At 42.5% G+C, this 16,455-nt stretch overlaps 1 protein-coding gene across 2 annotated transcripts; it reads left to right on the forward strand.

The window, feature by feature from the left end:
- Positions 1–1,552: 1,552 nt before the first annotated feature.
- Positions 1,553–15,292, forward strand: AQP4 (aquaporin 4). Of its 2 annotated transcripts, none has more exons than XM_074899035.1 (5): positions 1,553–1,722; positions 5,954–6,368; positions 7,269–7,433; positions 7,799–7,879; positions 10,487–15,292. In XM_074899035.1, exons 1-5 carry the CDS (start codon positions 1,658–1,660, stop codon positions 10,763–10,765), a joined length of 1,005 nt encoding a protein of 334 aa, XP_074755136.1. In that variant the 5' UTR covers positions 1,553–1,657; the 3' UTR covers positions 10,766–15,292. The 2 variants fall into 2 exon arrangements, with proteins under 2 accessions (XP_074755136.1, XP_074755137.1); XM_074899036.1 differs by lacking the exon at positions 1,553–1,722 and adding an exon at positions 1,732–1,866.
- The last annotated feature ends 1,163 nt before the right edge of the window (positions 15,293–16,455 follow it).

The following is a 16,455-nucleotide window of genomic DNA, read 5'->3' on the forward strand; positions in this document are numbered from 1 at the left end:
AGATAATGATTTCACCAAATGCAGGTGGGAAAAGATGGGGCACATTCAAGCTACATCAAGGGAGGCCTCAGGTGTTTGAAACAGAGCGCTAAAAAAGAGCTTTTTGTACAGTAATTCCTGGCAGAGGGGAAAAAGGGAATAGAGGTTAAAAAATAATCTTTTTTTAGAGGAATGTCCTAAATTAAATCCTCTCACTGTGATGAACTCTTCCTGCAGCCTTGACAGAAAAAGTTGGTCTGTGATTATATGAAGTATATGATGGGTTTATGTGTCAATAAAAGAGCGTTCGGACTTGAAGTTTCTGGAATCACTGTAGCGGGTTGTGAAGAGCCTAGATTGAAAAAACAAATGCACCAAATGAAAGAGCAGAGCTGTGTAATGACTGCACCCCTCTTGACTAGGCTCAAGATGTAGGCAAATGAAGTGAAGCTTGAAAACAAGAAAAGCAAACATCCAGCCAGCTGTTCGTCTTTTGCCATCAAATTGTGAATGTCTCTTGGTATCCTTTATGACATGGTTTTAGGGGAAGAGCAGACAAACATTAGAGAAACACCTACATTTGTACTTCATGATCACCTGCTTTTACCATAAAATGTGATCGGTAAGTATTTAACACATGGATATGACTTTTTTTATTGCTGTGTGTACAGATTTGTCCAGGGCATCCTGAAGTGATAGACTTACACATGAAACTTGCCTTTCCCTGGTGTAAATGATTACCTACAATGTCCTAGCAGAAACTATCCATGGTTTCCATGCCGAAAGCAGTACTTCAGATCTTGCACTGTTTTCCAATGGTCAGAGGGATTATCTGGTACAGTGCATCCCGTACAGGCTGGCTGATCATCATGCCAAGCTGATTCTTGCTCTGTTGCTGCATGTACGGATGGCAGTAGATGTAGTTTCTCTCTGCATGCAGTTTTAAGCTCATTTAATGCTTTAACATGTCCCTTAAAATGTTTTTTATATAACTTATGCACAATTTCTTTTACTGCACGCAAAGATCTAAGCCACTGGAAAGAAAAAAAAAAAAAAAAAAAAAAAGGGATTTTCTAGATACTTTGTTGCATTTTCACCCCTGTCTTCTTCAAGCCACAGTTTCTATGCATTCTCTAACAAAATAATTGTACCTGTAAACTTAGGCACCTTTCGTTTTTTCTTACTACGTGAAGGGCTGGGTTTTTTTCATTGGATTGTTTTCATGCTGTAGAGTCATTGGGTTCTTCTCAAGGTGGGGAGCATCTGAATTTCCTCAACAGCATCATGGTCTAATTTTGACAGTTCTTCTCATGGCCTCCACTGGCTTTCCACACTCGGCAAAGCTTTGCTGAGTTTAATAACTTCCAACAAATAAAACCACCTTGCTCCTTTTGTAACCAGTAGAGTTCTGGTAAGGTGCTAACAGGCGTTTTAGATGGATAAAGCTGCCTGGCTGCAGAGCTGCTCAGACTTTTTTTTTTTTTTTTTTTTTTTTTTTCCCACCCCCCTCAATACAACGTGTGGCAGAGAAGAAACTGAGGAACCTTTGAGTCCTTCCCAAGGCTGGGCAGCCCCGCGCTGCAGCAGCACAGCGGGCTCGCTTCGGCCCTGGCTGCTGTTTTTTAACAGGCGGCCGCGGAGCCCCTGTGAATTAATCTGCATATTCACACGATCGCAAATGACCCGCGGCCGCTGCTCCGGCTGCAGTTGCTCCAGCACCCTCGGCCCGGGCCGGAGCAGCAGGTAGGGGAGCGGGGCCGCATGGTTGGGAGCCGCACCGCCCCCCCGCCCCGCCAACCCCCCCCCGCTCCGCTCCGCGCCCGCCCCGCCGCCGCTCCGCGCCTGCCGGGGAGGCATGAGCGACGGCGCGGCCGCTCCGCGCCGCGGGTGAGTGCGCGGCTCTCCGCGGGGCGCAGAGGGAGGGAGGGAGAGAGGGAAGAGGGAGGGGGCGGCCCACCCAAAGCGAGCGAAGGTGACTTGGTGGGGAAGGGGGCGGAGGGGTGCGCGGCTGCGGGAGGAGCGCCCCTTCTCCGCGCCCGCGGGGATCCCCCGCAGTTGTCCGGCCCCGGGAGGAGCGCGCAGCCGGCGGGGGGCTGCGGGGGGCTGCGCTCTGCCTTTCCCCGGCGTTTCGCACCGAGAGGTGGCTCCCGGCGCGCCGGGCGACCCCCGCTCGTCCTCGGGTTTTAGCGCTGGAGGTGCGAAGGGGCCGGCGGGGGCAGAGCGTTGCAACCCCCCCTGCTTTCCCGCACCCTAAAACTTTGTTTTATTCGCCACTCGCGCTCCCGGGACGAGAAAAGCCCAGCTCCCGCACAGTCAAAAAGCTGCGGTACTGGGCTCCCGGGCGTCCCCCTCCCACCTCCTGTTGGTACCCACAGCAGCCGCCCATTCAACATCGGCTTGGAAAACGCGGCGGAATGGTTCTAAGCAAGCCCTGCGATAGCGCTTTTGTTTTGCGACAGTAGCCTGCCCCCCCTCCTCCCCCCAAGTTGGCAGGCGGGTGCCTCCTGTCCATTTGAGCTGCCGCCGGCAGTGCCAGCGCAGGTCGGGACCTGGGTGAGTTCGCCGCGGAGATGCCACTGTAAATAGCTGCCGCACGCCCCAAACTGCGGTGCGACAGCGGTGTCGTGTGGAGTGGCTGGCTGCGAGCCCACGACCAGGCTGTTTGCTCTGCTCCCTGAAATGATATTAGTTAGAAGAGGAAGGATCTTTAAAATACCGTTTGACTTGTGTACTGAAGCCTTTGTTATTATTGATATCGTTACGGCTTTGAAGCCATAATCGTGCCTGCAGCCCTGATGGCAACAGGACCTGTAAAAACCCACCTCGCGTCCTGTTAGACACAGTCTGCTGTGTAATCTTGTCGTCCAGATCGGAGAATTTCAAGTGTGACCACACATAAAATTAATCTTTTTGTGTTTTTTTTCTGTTGTACGTTGTATTTATCTAAGGCAACCGTGAACAACTACTCCAAAAAATTGTTTTGCCACTTTGATGGCAAATCTTAGCTGCTGGAACGTCCCATTTTGGTTTCAGATCTTAGCATAGCCACCACTCCATCTCATCTCAAGCTTTTAAATTAACTGCATGCTGAAAAAATAGTAGGTGTTGGAGATGGTGTTGGTTTCTAAGTTGCTGATAGCCTTTGGATTTAGATAAGTGAAAACCTGGACACAGGGCTCAAACACAGTATTAAGCTTTCATTAACATTTGTTCATTAACATTTGTAGGATTTTTTGCTGTGGGGAAGAAAGGTGTGCGGTTTGAAAGAAAAATTTGGCCATGACAGCTGGGCATTTTGCTGAGTGTTGAAATCACAGAAAACCAGACTGCTTCAGAAAAACATGTGTGCATTAAAAATAGATGTTTGGATCGTTAACTATCGAAGTATGACTGACAGTGTAGTTCTACTGTTTTGATTTTTTTCTTTTTCATGTAGCATGCTGGTTTAAAAGAACAGAAACTTTCTGTAGGTCGATGAGCAAGCTTCTGTGTTTGAGTTATGCTTTTGGCTTGCATGCAGCATTTTTTTGCATTTTCAGGGTTGCAAATAATACCGGCTGAATTGATCGGACATGATCTCAGCTGGAGCAGCAGTATGAGATCCACCCTTTATAAGTGGTAGCCTCCTTCTAGACAGGTCCATCAGCAGTTCAGTAGAAGGTGCCATCTCCCAGATCCTCCCTGTCTCCCTCTTGCACATGTGCATGCACGTGCACACACACTCACTCCTAATGTGTTCTTCCAAGACGTCCCACAGCTAGAAGGAAGCTAGCCGCATGGTTTTAATACCCAAGACAAACACCCTTTTTTGCCCACTTCTACACAATGAAGGAATGTAGTTAATTTGTAGATCTCGTTATTCTCCGCATACAGAAAGAGATGGTCAGCCACACTTGGACAAAGAAGTAAGGAGTCACTGTACTCCTCTTTCCTATGCTCCAAAAATCTGCATTCCCCACTTGGTGATTGGAAATTTTGCAGAAACCTGGAATATAACACCAGCACCTGCATTTTGCTTAGCAAGCGAAAGCTCAGGGAAGTCCCAGCTGAACTGGGGGTGAAAGGGTGGATGAGTGATGCCTCCCTTGTCTGTCCATCCAGGTTTCTTTTCCATAGGTTTCAGGATATGCTTCAGCCCTATAGGAAATGCTGACCTGGGACATACTCTAGCAAAATGAGCTTTTCTCAGTATGGATATAGCACCTGTGTCTTACTTGGGCCACTAAAATAAATTATTAGTGAGGAAGTAGTAAGGGTGTCAGAGGCCTTTAGGTTTCAGTGAGAATCTGGGCACAGGGTTCAAAGGTAAGGACGACCAAATACTTGTGAGCTTCAGCACTGGGGGAGGCAATGATTTTGGAGCCATTTTGAACAAGAAGTCTAGTCCAGAGAGTTGGTCATTAACTGACAGTTAATAGGAGATCTTACAAAAACAGCTTTCAGTTTGTCTCGGGTGTGACCCAAAATCAGGAGATTTTGGCAATTACTTCTTTTCTCTTTTGAGGTTCTGGCTTCGGTTCTTCTCTAGCAGAATGCAGGCTCAAGTCCCCCAGATCACTTCGTAAGCACTTTACAACAGCCATTTGCAGCAGATAATGTAATTCTTGTTCTCATCTGAGAGTCTAGAGGACTGAGATAAGAGTTAAATGACCTATCCAAAATACACGGTAAATTAGCATAAGAAATGAGACAGGGAAACAAATTATTTGCTCCAGTCGCAGGATTAAATTGCCTTTCCCTAACCCTCTGCAACTGTTAAGAAATTCATGGGCCATTCCTCTTGCAAGAACTTGAAAAGGCCAGACATGCCTTTTATGCTTCTTTCTGATGTAAGTGGTATTAAATATGCATTGTAGCTCAGATACCTTAGATAACTGAGCATAAATTCATCCATCTTCCACTTGAAATTCTGTTCCCAAATGTAGCAGCTGAATATTCTTTCTTTTGTTTTCTGCTTTTTGGAGGGGTTGGAGATTTTTTTGCTTTTGTTTTTAGAGAAGAATCTTGTTAGCATTCCTTAGAAACTCATTAAAATGCTTCCCTTTTGGCTTATTCTCCTAATTTATTAATACCACAAATAACTTTTTCTTTGGTGACCCACTTTCATAGGTATCTGAACATCTAGCAAAATTGTAGCTCATCAAGAAGGCAGTGTAGACTAATAAATACCATCTCCAGACAGAGTGGAAAAATCAAGACACTTCTTTCTTTGCTACACAGAGTTTTACACACCACACATACAGAAAATATTTCTCTATTCCACAGCTTACTTGGCACCCTTAGCTCAAAAGAAAGCACTTTATTGATTGCATGATTGATTTAAAGGTCAGAATTTAGGATTGCATCTTTTCTCCTGCTTGAATTAAATTTTTACCCCGTGTCCACAGTGAAGAAACTGCTCTTTGCGTAAATATAAATTGAAATACTTAGTGTGAGTGTTCAAATAGACTTTCTCTTATAGCTCCCAGGGCAACCTCCCAACACTAGACTGTTACCAAAACCATTAGGGTTTGACTAAAATACTGCTTTTATTGAACTATCATACCTGCTTTGTCAAAAGTACAGATTTACTTATCGAAAAAGGATACCCGCTGATTTAATGAGCATAGCGGTCAACAGGCCACTGGAAGTGGTAGGGCTTTACAGACTCTAAATCAGGCAGAGGTTAGCTACTGTAGAAGAATACACTTATCTTCATACTCACTTATTTAAAAGAAAATAGAGGTTACTTTTTGTGACCTGAAGCCATACAGACAGACATTGCAGGGGGCAATTAATCACCTTGTGTCCTGCAGACAAACACTGGTCATGTTTTAAGGGCAGTCTGCTCTGACAGTTTGTATTTGTTGTTGTCCCAGCCCAGGGATACTCAGCATTGCCACCTTCTTTCCAAAGACTGCTGGATAGCAACCTCCAACAGGAGAGCATAAGGCTTATTTGGTGACTTCTGACAAAGCTTTGTTTTCCTTTTCAGTAAGTGTGGACGTCTGTGTAAGTGTGAGAGCATCATGGTGGCATTTAAAGGAGTCTGGACTCAGCCCTTCTGGAAAGCCGTTTCGGCAGAGTTTTTGGCCATGTTCATTTTTGTCCTCCTCAGCCTTGGCTCCACAATCAACTGGGGTGGATCAGAGAAGCCCCTGCCAGTAGACATGGTCCTTATCTCCCTCTGCTTTGGACTCAGCATTGCAACCATGGTGCAGTGCTTTGGACACATCAGCGGAGGCCACATTAACCCTGCTGTGACCGTGGCAATGGTCTGCACGAGGAAGATCAGCCTCGCCAAGTCCGTCTTCTACATTCTTGCCCAGTGCCTGGGAGCCATCGTGGGTGCAGGCATCCTTTACCTCGTCACACCACCAAGCGTGGTGGGAGGCCTGGGAGTCACTGCGGTAATCACTTCTCCTCCAGCTCTTGAACTAGGCTAGCTTAGAGCCTAAGAAAATATGATCAGTGCCATGCATAATAACGAGAGCTCAAGTAGAGATTTTAAGAGTTTGCTTGTTTATTTACAACACCTAGACAAGACTTAAAGCTCTCCTTAGGATGGGTTTATGCAGCTGTTCTTTTTATAGAAGTTCTCTTTCCTAGAACTTTCCCAAATCTGATGACAGCAGGTAAAGTTAATTTACATACAAAATTTAAATAATATATGCATGAAATGCCATTTTTATATGGGCTGGGGAGGGAGAAATTAATTCTATGCCATTATGATGGGGATTGAAAAAACATCAATTTAAAATGACATACTTTTGAAATAGATTGTGGCTTAGATTTCAGCTTTGTTCTAAACTAATAAGGAATGCCATCAGTTAGCCCCGTTGCAGGACTTATTAAAAATGCACTTGAGCCGCACACTGCTTAATTTTTAATTGAAATTTAAATTAATTAAGTCAGGGCTAATTAATGAATTTATAATTGAATAGTAAATTACAGTGCTCCCAAGAAAAAAAATGGTGAAGGGGAAGTGCAGCATTTGCAAATCCCTGTGTAAAAATAAACTATACTTCTGCAGTCTAACTTTGAAGTTCTTGTTGGATGCTACTATTAAGCCTTCTGTTCTCGGTCCAGCAGTAATTTTCCATGGCTCTCAAAATTAAAAAATAAAAACTAATGAAAAAATAAGGGAGAAAAGTCAGAGGTTGAACCTGTACCTCTAAATTTCATTGTTGCCTTTCACTGTGTACCATTTAGAAGTGCCTTTCATTGAAGTAGAATTAATGTATGTGGTGGCTTTCTGATTTACAACATCGCCTTTGTTTCATCTCCGGTGTTTTTTTTCCTTCTTCCAGGTACATGGGGATCTTTCTGCTGGCCATGGACTCCTGGTGGAGTTGATAATTACATTCCAGCTGGTTTTTACTATTTTTGCCAGCTGTGATTCAAAACGAAGTGATGTCACTGGTTCAGTAGCTTTAGCAATTGGATTTTCTGTTGCAATTGGACATTTATTTGCTGTAAGTTAATGGCTTCTCTTTAAAAAATAGACCCCTCATCCCTTTATGACTACTTCAGAAGTAAATGGAGACTTCTGTGGTCTTTATAGCAGCTATAGATATATAGCTGCTATATTCTTTACAGACCCATGCCAAAACCCTTTGGAGTAGCAGGAGGGTCCCCTTGTGTAGGGTGTTGCATGAGATGTTATCTGCTTGTTTATGTGATGACTTTGTTAATTTTGTGATAAGACTCAGGAGAGTGACAATACTTGCAGTCAAGATCAGAAGCCATGCAAAACCAGGGTGTCCCCATAGTAAAGGGCTAGCAGAAATTGAGTATCTTCAAGACTTTAATAACAGGTAATGTTTTGTCTCTGCTTTAGATCAATTACACTGGTGCCAGTATGAACCCTGCTCGATCATTTGGACCTGCTGTCATCATGGGGAGATGGGAAAACCAATGGGTAACTGTTTTCATGCTTCCTTCACCGTATCGACACAGAGCTATAAGGATTTTTCATACATCATTTGGTTTTAGTTATCTATCCCAGTATGTCCTGTAGAGACCATCACTGAGGAAGACAGGTGCTGACCTGTCACCAGCTTAGGTATAATTATGCTCCCCGCCTAGGACTGTGGTCAAATACACAGCGCATTGCAATAGTCTTGCTATTCAGGGGCCATTTTATGGAGGTAGTAGCTGGGGTAAAAAGGAAATCACATAAAAAGTTCAAAACAAAAAGAGCAATCCAGCGAGACTGAAAAAATTGTACTGCTAGAGAGAAAAATCCTCCGAGGCACATTGTAAACCCCCTGGTCATGCCGGTGAGAAGTTATGGAAGTAATTCTGTCGGCTTCACGTTCCACCTGGTTCTGCAGCAAACTGGGGCAACCATATGAAATGAGAGCAGGGACCCTCTGTGGTCTGGTTCCTGGGGGAGAACCTGCCTCAGCAAATGCTCGCAGTGAGAGATGAAGGGGTTGCAGTCTGGTCTTTGCAGACCAGACCAGTTGTTACCTGTTACAGTTTGAAAGTGTCAGCTTCACCAGGAGTATTTGCACAGGAAACAATTGGATAAACAGATTGTGAATGATGCAGTCATTTTTCTATAGCATCCCACTGTTAAACTTATTAAAAGCCAATTCACATTTTATAAAGTAGAGATGGATTGCAGCTCAGCCTCACCTAGTTATAGACAGGGAAAGCACTTCTACGGACACTTTCAATGCTAACTGTAGGAGCCGCATATTACAGTGCATATAAGGACTTTCTTGATTTTTAAGTTATGAATCCCACATTGCTCCCACTGCAGCTAATAACAGAAATAGCACTGTCTTCAGGCCCTAAGCCTCTGATTCTGGAAACATGATACCATGTGTAACTTTCTTCCCAAGAGGGGGAAATTTAGGCAAATTTTCCCAGTTACCAGCGAATGGCTTGTTCATATGAAAAGCTGCTGTAGTTTTTCACAGGGTGGATTATCCATACTCTGAGGAAGCCTATAATTTATAACTAAAGCTATAAACAATAAATCAATGTACCATGGAGAAACTTGCAGGAGAAGCTTAGCTACTGTCCTGGTCACTTGGAAAGACGGCCTTTTCATCTCCTCCAGAGCAGTGACATTGGTGTGCCATTGACAGGAGCCCGTGGGCTTCTGCACCTACTAATGTTACAGGACTGCTGCATGTCATGCTGACACAGATAGATACCCTACAAAGTTGTGTATGCTGGTGCTATTTGCTTATTCAAATTAGATAATCAGGTGGCTGACTGCCTGTTAGATTCTGTGGGATCAGAAGCCAAATTTGGATTATTTTGGAAATGTGAGTTTGAAATACTGAAGTAAACTGTTTGTGTATACAATAGGAAAGGTTTTGTTTCCATAGAAGTTTGTTGTCACCTTGGGCGAAAATGCAGAAAGAAAACCAGTTTTCTACAGTGGTGTTTATTTTGTGTGTCATCTTGCAAACAGACCATATATGTTGTCTACAGCTGGCAATGAGTGATGAAAATTTAGAGGAGGCCTCTTGGAAAGAGATGGATCAATAAAACTGACAAAACTATTTCTTTTTGAAGATGTGGTTCTGCTTCTCAATCATCTTACCTCAGCTAGTTTAAAGGCAAAGCTGTGCTAGAGCAACTGTATATTGTACGTGACTACAGAGCTGTATTTGAAAAGTCATACATGATTCCACCAGGATCCATGGCCTTTTTTGTCTCAAGAAATCCAAATAAGGATCATGAAGAACCTGTACTTTTGTCTTTTTGGACAAAGTTTTAAAAAAATTAGTTAAATCTCCCATAAAGAGGGGAAAAAACTGCTCCCTATTAACAGGAGAAGGTAGGGGGCAGCTAGAGAGGATGCCTGTGGGTCTGTCCATGGGAGGTGTCCATAACTTCACTGCCACTCAGCCAGTCTGCCCCAGAACATCGGTAACCAGACATGTAGACTGAAATCCTTTTGAGGCATCAGAGAAGTAGTAACTGTACCTCACTGACATGTCAACATAGGTCCCTCTTCTCCTCTGTTCCATGGGGTGCAGTGCCTGGTGATTCTCTAAACTCTGGCATGAGAACAGTTTTTAGGGTAGAGCTGCACCGATGGATGAGAGGCTGTTGAGGTAACTGGATTCAAGGCGACTAGGAAGCATTCCTGAAGGGGGTGAAATATATGTGAGAGAGACTGGGAGGAAGTGGAAGAAAAAAAAAATAAAAAGACCTCGGACTAATGTCATTAATTGCCTAAGAGACTGCCTTTTGACCAATTTCATATGTGATTTTAGAGCAGTCACTTAATTGCTGAGCTCCGGATCACTGTCTGTGAAACCTATGGTAGTTACACTTCTCTGCCTCATAAACTGGTATGATGGTGAATTTCATCCCTGTTCATAAAAGCCAGGGAACTATGTGACCATGCATTTCTGAAGAGTTCATTTCGACAACTGGGTCAGGGTATTTTGCACAGACTTCTGTGCAAAGTTTGTAGTGACATGCTTTTCTCTGAGACACTGGCTTCTTTATTTGCTCCAGAGTTTAATGCCTGTCTTTTTTCCACCTTTTTTTGCAGGTATATTGGGTGGGACCAATAATAGGAGCAGTCCTTGCTGGTGCTCTTTATGAGTACGTCTATTGCCCAGACATTGAACTCAAGCGCCGTTTTAAAGACGTCTTCAGTAAGGCTACCCAGCCGTCCAAAGGGAAGTACATCGAGGTCGACGATAACAGGAGCCACGTAGAGACCGATGACCTGATCCTGAAGCCTGGCATAGTTCATGTCATTGATCTCGACAGGGGTGAGGACAAGAAGGGAAGGGATCCATCCAGCGAGGTGTTGTCTTCTGTATGACTAGCAAGAAGCACTGAAAGCAGAGAGCGGCCTGCTAGCACATCCACAGATATCCTTCCACCTATTAAAGAAACAGATCTCCTCTAGACTGAGCATCTACCATTTCTTAAAAGGTATGGTGTGGGCAGCTGCATGGCAGTGTTGCCACCAAACCATACACCTGCTCAGTTGAAGATTAGGACTTTGCTATAATTGGGATTCCCCATCTACTATTCCAGATTAAGAGTTGTTCCTAGTACTTTCCTTTCCTTCTTTCTGGAGCAACCCCAAAGTCAAAAAAAGAGATGAAAGCATTCTCCTTTAATAAATCAGTCAATAATGAGATAAAGATAGAGTTGTTTAGCATTCAGATTGACAGTTAAGACATATGAGGAAATGCCTATAGACATGAAGACCTTTTTATCATATTGTTCTTCTGACACTTAATCGGCTGTTGTCAGCTCCGATTAGAACATCTTATCCATTAAGCATTCTCTTGCAGGGTCCAACACAGCACCAACAGTATCTAAGAGTTTTATCCACAGTCAAGCAAAGGAGCACTGCTTCCACTTACGTACACCACTATTGTGTGCAACTACCTTGCAAACTACCTCTGAAAAATATTATACTTTAATAGGTTTAAAAAAAAAATTCTATCAACCCATCGAATTTCACTCATGATTTGCAGTAAAAATATATTACCTTCATCTCTTCCTGAGAGTAAATGTGCTGAAATTGAATGTTAAAGTCTACTGTAATAAGGCTGCAAAGCATTTGACTGTACTTCTTGCTCCCACTTGTCGTTGTCTATCTATCTGGTGAAACATTCTCCTGGGGTTTGACTATTGACCGTTTAGTGTTAGCAGACTCTCAAGGTCATGCAAAGAATATAAAGGCTTTCCTGTTACTTAATAACTCATATAAGAGATATCAGAAGAAAAGAAGGCATATCTGTTTTCAGTGCACTTGTTCAAAGACACATTTCTGTGCTAATTTATGTAAACTAAAAGTTTAAATTACTTACCTACTTTCTTACAAGATGGTTGGAGATATGGGGGTTTTAATTTATTAGTAATGTAGAGGGTTTTTAACCTTTAACTGTATTGAAACACTGATTGGGAAGTATTTTTTTTATAACAGATGTTAAAAAAAAGTCTGCTTCTGGCTTTTTGTTGTAACTGATGCCTAACTATTTGAACAGGATCTGTGCTTGTTCCAGTGTTCATATAGTCTTGATTACACCTCTGGCAAAGGTTTCTTTATCTGTTGTTAGGAAAAGATGCAAGCACTTGCAGGGTTTTTTAAGGGGAAAGGGATATAAAATATGTTCAGTTATCAGTCTTTCCCTTATAGAAGTATATTCACAGACATAATCACCCATGTTACACCCATTTATGTTTCTGTGAAGCTGTTACTGACTTACTGCTTTTGTTTGTGATCAGTGGCTTTGAGTTTTACAATATGCAGCTGCAGAGCAGTCAGGAGCATGGTATTATTACTGTAACTGTATAGTTTTTATTTTGAAATTGAAAAGCTACTCCTGCCTATTTAGTAGTAAGAGGGGAAAAAAAAAAAGCATTAGTCCTGACTGTGGGCTGTAATAGCCTTGTCTGCTCTTTGACATACTCTGTATGCAATCTTTATTACAGGGAATTAGATGTTTCTAATGAGATAATAAACCACTGCTACACTCAGATCTGTGCACTGTGATCCAAAGGCTATTCTACTGTCCCAACTTGCAGCACTGTATAGTCCCAGCATGTTCTACCAAACTCATTCTCCTAGTTTGACACTTTTCTTGTCTTAAACTCTGTTAGAGTGTGGCGTAAGCTCTCTGTGAGATTCATGACTCCACGCATTTGCAGTTGGGCCAGGATCTCTCCCGTGCAGCCCCCAGGCACAGCATGTGGCATACACAGGTGCAAGACAGGTCTTCCTTGAGTGACCTAGTGACAGCCCCGCTCCCGCTCCATGAGCCCTCCCGCCAGACACACTCCCTCCCCATCACATACCTGTTGCAGCATCACAACAGCCGCTGCCTGTCAAGTCTAGTAAAACAGCTGATAACTGTCCTTAGTTGTGCCCCACCACAGTGACAGCATCACAGTTCAAGGGCACGAGCATGATTAGGGAGCTGAAAGGGACAATGTCAAATCGCAGAGAAGAGCTCTCCTTCCCACAGCAAGGACTAGGTCTCCTGGGGAAGGGCAACATGGGTGTGGTGTTTAGACCCCTGCATACCTCTGCTCAGATGGGTAAATACCATGCTAGATAGATTCAGTGACAAAGATCAAAACTTGTGTTGCTTTTTTTTTTTTTGTCTAGGCGCTTTGATCTGGCGCCTTTTTTTTTCTTTTTGTTTTCCCTTCAAATGCTGTATTTGTTAAAGGGACACTTTGATTAAACCTTTTGCATGGCTTAAACAGCTAAAGTAAAGAATTATACAATAGCACTGGTGGATTTTTATGAAAAGGTTTGCATTTTTTTATTTGAAGACACTCCTTAGAAGCTCTTAATTTGTGAATTTTGCATGGTACTGTGTTATTTAAATAAGAAGCTGTGATTTGTTTTATGCTTAAGGGTCCTTTATACAAATGCCTTGATGCATATTTTCCTCAGCCAGCCTGATGCTGCTGCTGAGGTGAGCATAACACCTAACCCTCAGTTAGAAGGGTTTTTATTTTTCCTTGAAAAATTCTGTATTAATGAAGTGTGGCAAATACTCAGAACCAGTCCCAAGAGGACTCCTTGCTCAAAGAGAGTACTGGAGATAATACACTGAGGCTCCTGCAAAGATTAGGAGAAAGAAGGGAAGCTAAAATAGAGACCACGAGACAGTAAAGGATATTGTCATGCATTGAACGTTAGCAGGAAAGCACGATGTGGTAGGACTGCTCCTGCTCCCACGGAATGAGATTCATGGAGGAGTTTGTCATTAACTACAGTGGAAATGATCCTGAGCTTTTGGGGGGCCTGATGGCTTCTCTCATGCACTTCCCTGTGATTTTTCCAAAATCAAAGTCTTTCAGCAAGATACTTAATGGAAGTACTTACTCCTGGAAGGGGATGTGTTCAGCTTGAGGTTTATGACCCACCCTAAAGTAAATCCTTAGGAGTGGCTGTTACCACAGATGGTTCTGCCCCACTGCGGGAGATGACCATTCATGTAAGGGAACATCAGTCTTCAGTATCCCTTAGGACTCGATTTAGCTTTGACCTGCAAGGATATGTGCTTCTCTAAGTGGTTTTGCAGTGGTATCATCACTGTACAGTAGTCACATTTGGTTAAACAATAGACTAGCATGACCTTTTTTGGATTGGAAATACTTTTGCCTTAATATGATTTTAAAATATGTACTTTACCACCGTTTGAGTGAGATTTATGTTGTAAAGCTTTGCCTTCAGCTCTAAACTGCATTTCATAACATAACTTGGTGTCTTCTTAAAGTATTTATTGTTTGGAGTGGGACATGGTAATGTTTTCTGTTTATGATGGTGGATGGATATCACAGGAAGTCTGCCAGGCATGTCTTCATTCTGGGGTCCTAAAAAAAACCATTGATGAGTCTCTCACTCCTCCATGATGTCACGATTGTTTCTATTGCTTTATTTGCACTTTAACAAACACATTCAAAATATTTAATCACTGAGTTTCAGAAAAGAAAGGATGAAAGCTAAGTGTGATTGCACTGAGGCACACAGATACCTTTTGGGCTACTTCAACTGGGAGGAGTTTATCAGCCAAATTCTAACTATTCTCAGCAGAAAAAAAAAAAAAAAAAAGAAGAAAAAAGAAACCCTGCAGCTCTTGAGTTGTCATCATAACCCTTCTCCTCTTGAAGTATTTGGGAGCTGTATCTCATTCAGTGAAAGCAGGAGCAATACTCATCTCATGCAGTGTTTAGGCTGGTGACATGTATTTGCATATGAGCTTTTCAAAATGTGTATTATTTCTGATTATTAATAATTGCCACAGTATCTGCTTAGAAAGCTAGATGGCCTTCCACTTTCCACCTTTCTAGTGTTCGGTGGCAGAGCAGTTGCTGCTGTGCTCTGCAACATTTTGTTTGCAGTCTGTGTAACACATTCAGGATATTGTACACCATCCAATATTTTTAATTAAATAAATTATGTGAGAATTTATATTGTGAACCTTTCTTTCCAAGGTGAGAGACAAACACCATGCACAATTTTTTGTATCTCAAATCCACCTGTGTGTATCTGAGTTTCTCAAGGACTCACTAAATAAACAAGAGGCAAATATACACTGAACTATTTGTTACCCAGATATATGATCTAAATCATGTTTTTGCAGTCTGTAATTTAGGACAAATGAGGTAAAGCAAACTATGTACATGGATTTTTCCACAAGACTGCTTATTGTTCAAATGCTTACTCACCATGATATCAGAACTAATGTTATAGGACTTAAAATTTCCATATGTAACATTTGGAATAATCTACTGAAAAATACACTATAAAATAATATGTGATTATCTGGTTCCCACTCATATTCTACTGTATCTCATACTACTGTTACAAATAAATTATCTGTTTAAAAAAAAAAAAAAGGCATCATGTGGTCACTGGAAACATTTAATGAACCTAAAGCTCGGAATTGAAATATAAGGAAAATACTCAATCCAGCCAATAGAACATGTCTAGGAGGAGTCTGGAAGCATGTACAACTGAGAATGAATGTTTTACTATAGAATAATATTCATCGGTGAAGGGAGGTGATTGTGAAAGAGATTTAATATCTTTATGGAAACAAGCTAAACTAATTAGAGCAAAAACGATGCTGGTATATGTACATCACTGATTTTGCCAGATGGTTTTAAAACTCTTAAGACTGGTGAAGAGCTACGGTTTTGAAAAGTGATAGAAATTACACTGGTACTTCAGAGTCCTTTCACTACAGCATGAAGTGTGAGAGAGACCAAGCTCCTATGAGGAACTTCAGCAATGGAAATTGGGTCCTGTAGCAATTACATTTCTGGTTGTCTGGCTCCTTGCTTGGAATGCAAAGTTTATCTCCTAAGACACATAGGACATTCATGGAGGTAAATTAGTATCCTGAAAATTATTAATATGAAAAACCATCACCTGGGATAGCATCTAATCAGCAGGAGGGGCTGAGAGCAGACTTATACCTGAAACTCACCCCCTCACAGTGGTTCAGCTCTTGCCTTCATCTTCTTCATATCCAAGCTCCAGAGGCACCTCTCAAGAGGCTTAAGGGGGTGTGTGGCATATAACTTACCGCATACATGTCCTGTACCTTACTAAAACAGGTTCCCAGGGTCCCAAGGGAACTTAGGCAAAACTAGTAAAATTATTTTGGGGTCAAAAATCACATAAAGCAGGAACATCTTTGACATTTTGAGACACTCAGAACAGGAATCTAGGTGTCTGGAGAGTTAGAAAGGCAAACAAGTAGTGATGTAGCTGTCTGCAGGGTTAAGATGAAGAAGGGTCCTGAGAAGAACAGGAAAGCAACAGTGCAGGCAAGGGAGATCTTTGTAGTGTACCTCTTACCCAGTGGTTACTGACGCTGTGGTATCACTCATGGAATTAAAACGTGGTCCCTCTTGTATGAGGACATGCCTGTAGGCTTGTGGATCACATCTGAGACATCAGATGGGAAAGGCTGAGCCGTGCTGGGTGAGTGATGTTCTAACTCTAAGCCTCAGTGGTGACACTGGCTTCAG

Source organism: Athene noctua, chromosome 2, assembly GCF_965140245.1.
Source record: "Athene noctua chromosome 2, bAthNoc1.hap1.1, whole genome shotgun sequence".
NCBI classification, from domain to species: Eukaryota; Metazoa; Chordata; class Aves; order Strigiformes; family Strigidae; genus Athene; species Athene noctua.

What these genes read in the sequence shown, in the direction of transcription:
- AQP4 (XM_074899035.1), top strand. Translation starts at nt 1,658, where the DNA reads ATGACCCGCGGCCGCTGCTCCGGCTGCAGTTGCTCCAGCACCCTCGGC. An exon ending in CAATTGGACATTTATTTGCT is followed by an intron (nt 7,434 to 7,798) that starts GTAAGTTAATGG and finishes TCTCTGCTTTAG; the next exon opens with ATCAATTACACTGGTGCCAG. An exon ending in GGAGATGGGAAAACCAATGG is followed by an intron (nt 7,880 to 10,486) that starts GTAACTGTTTTC and finishes CTTTTTTTGCAG; the next exon opens with GTATATTGGGTGGGACCAAT.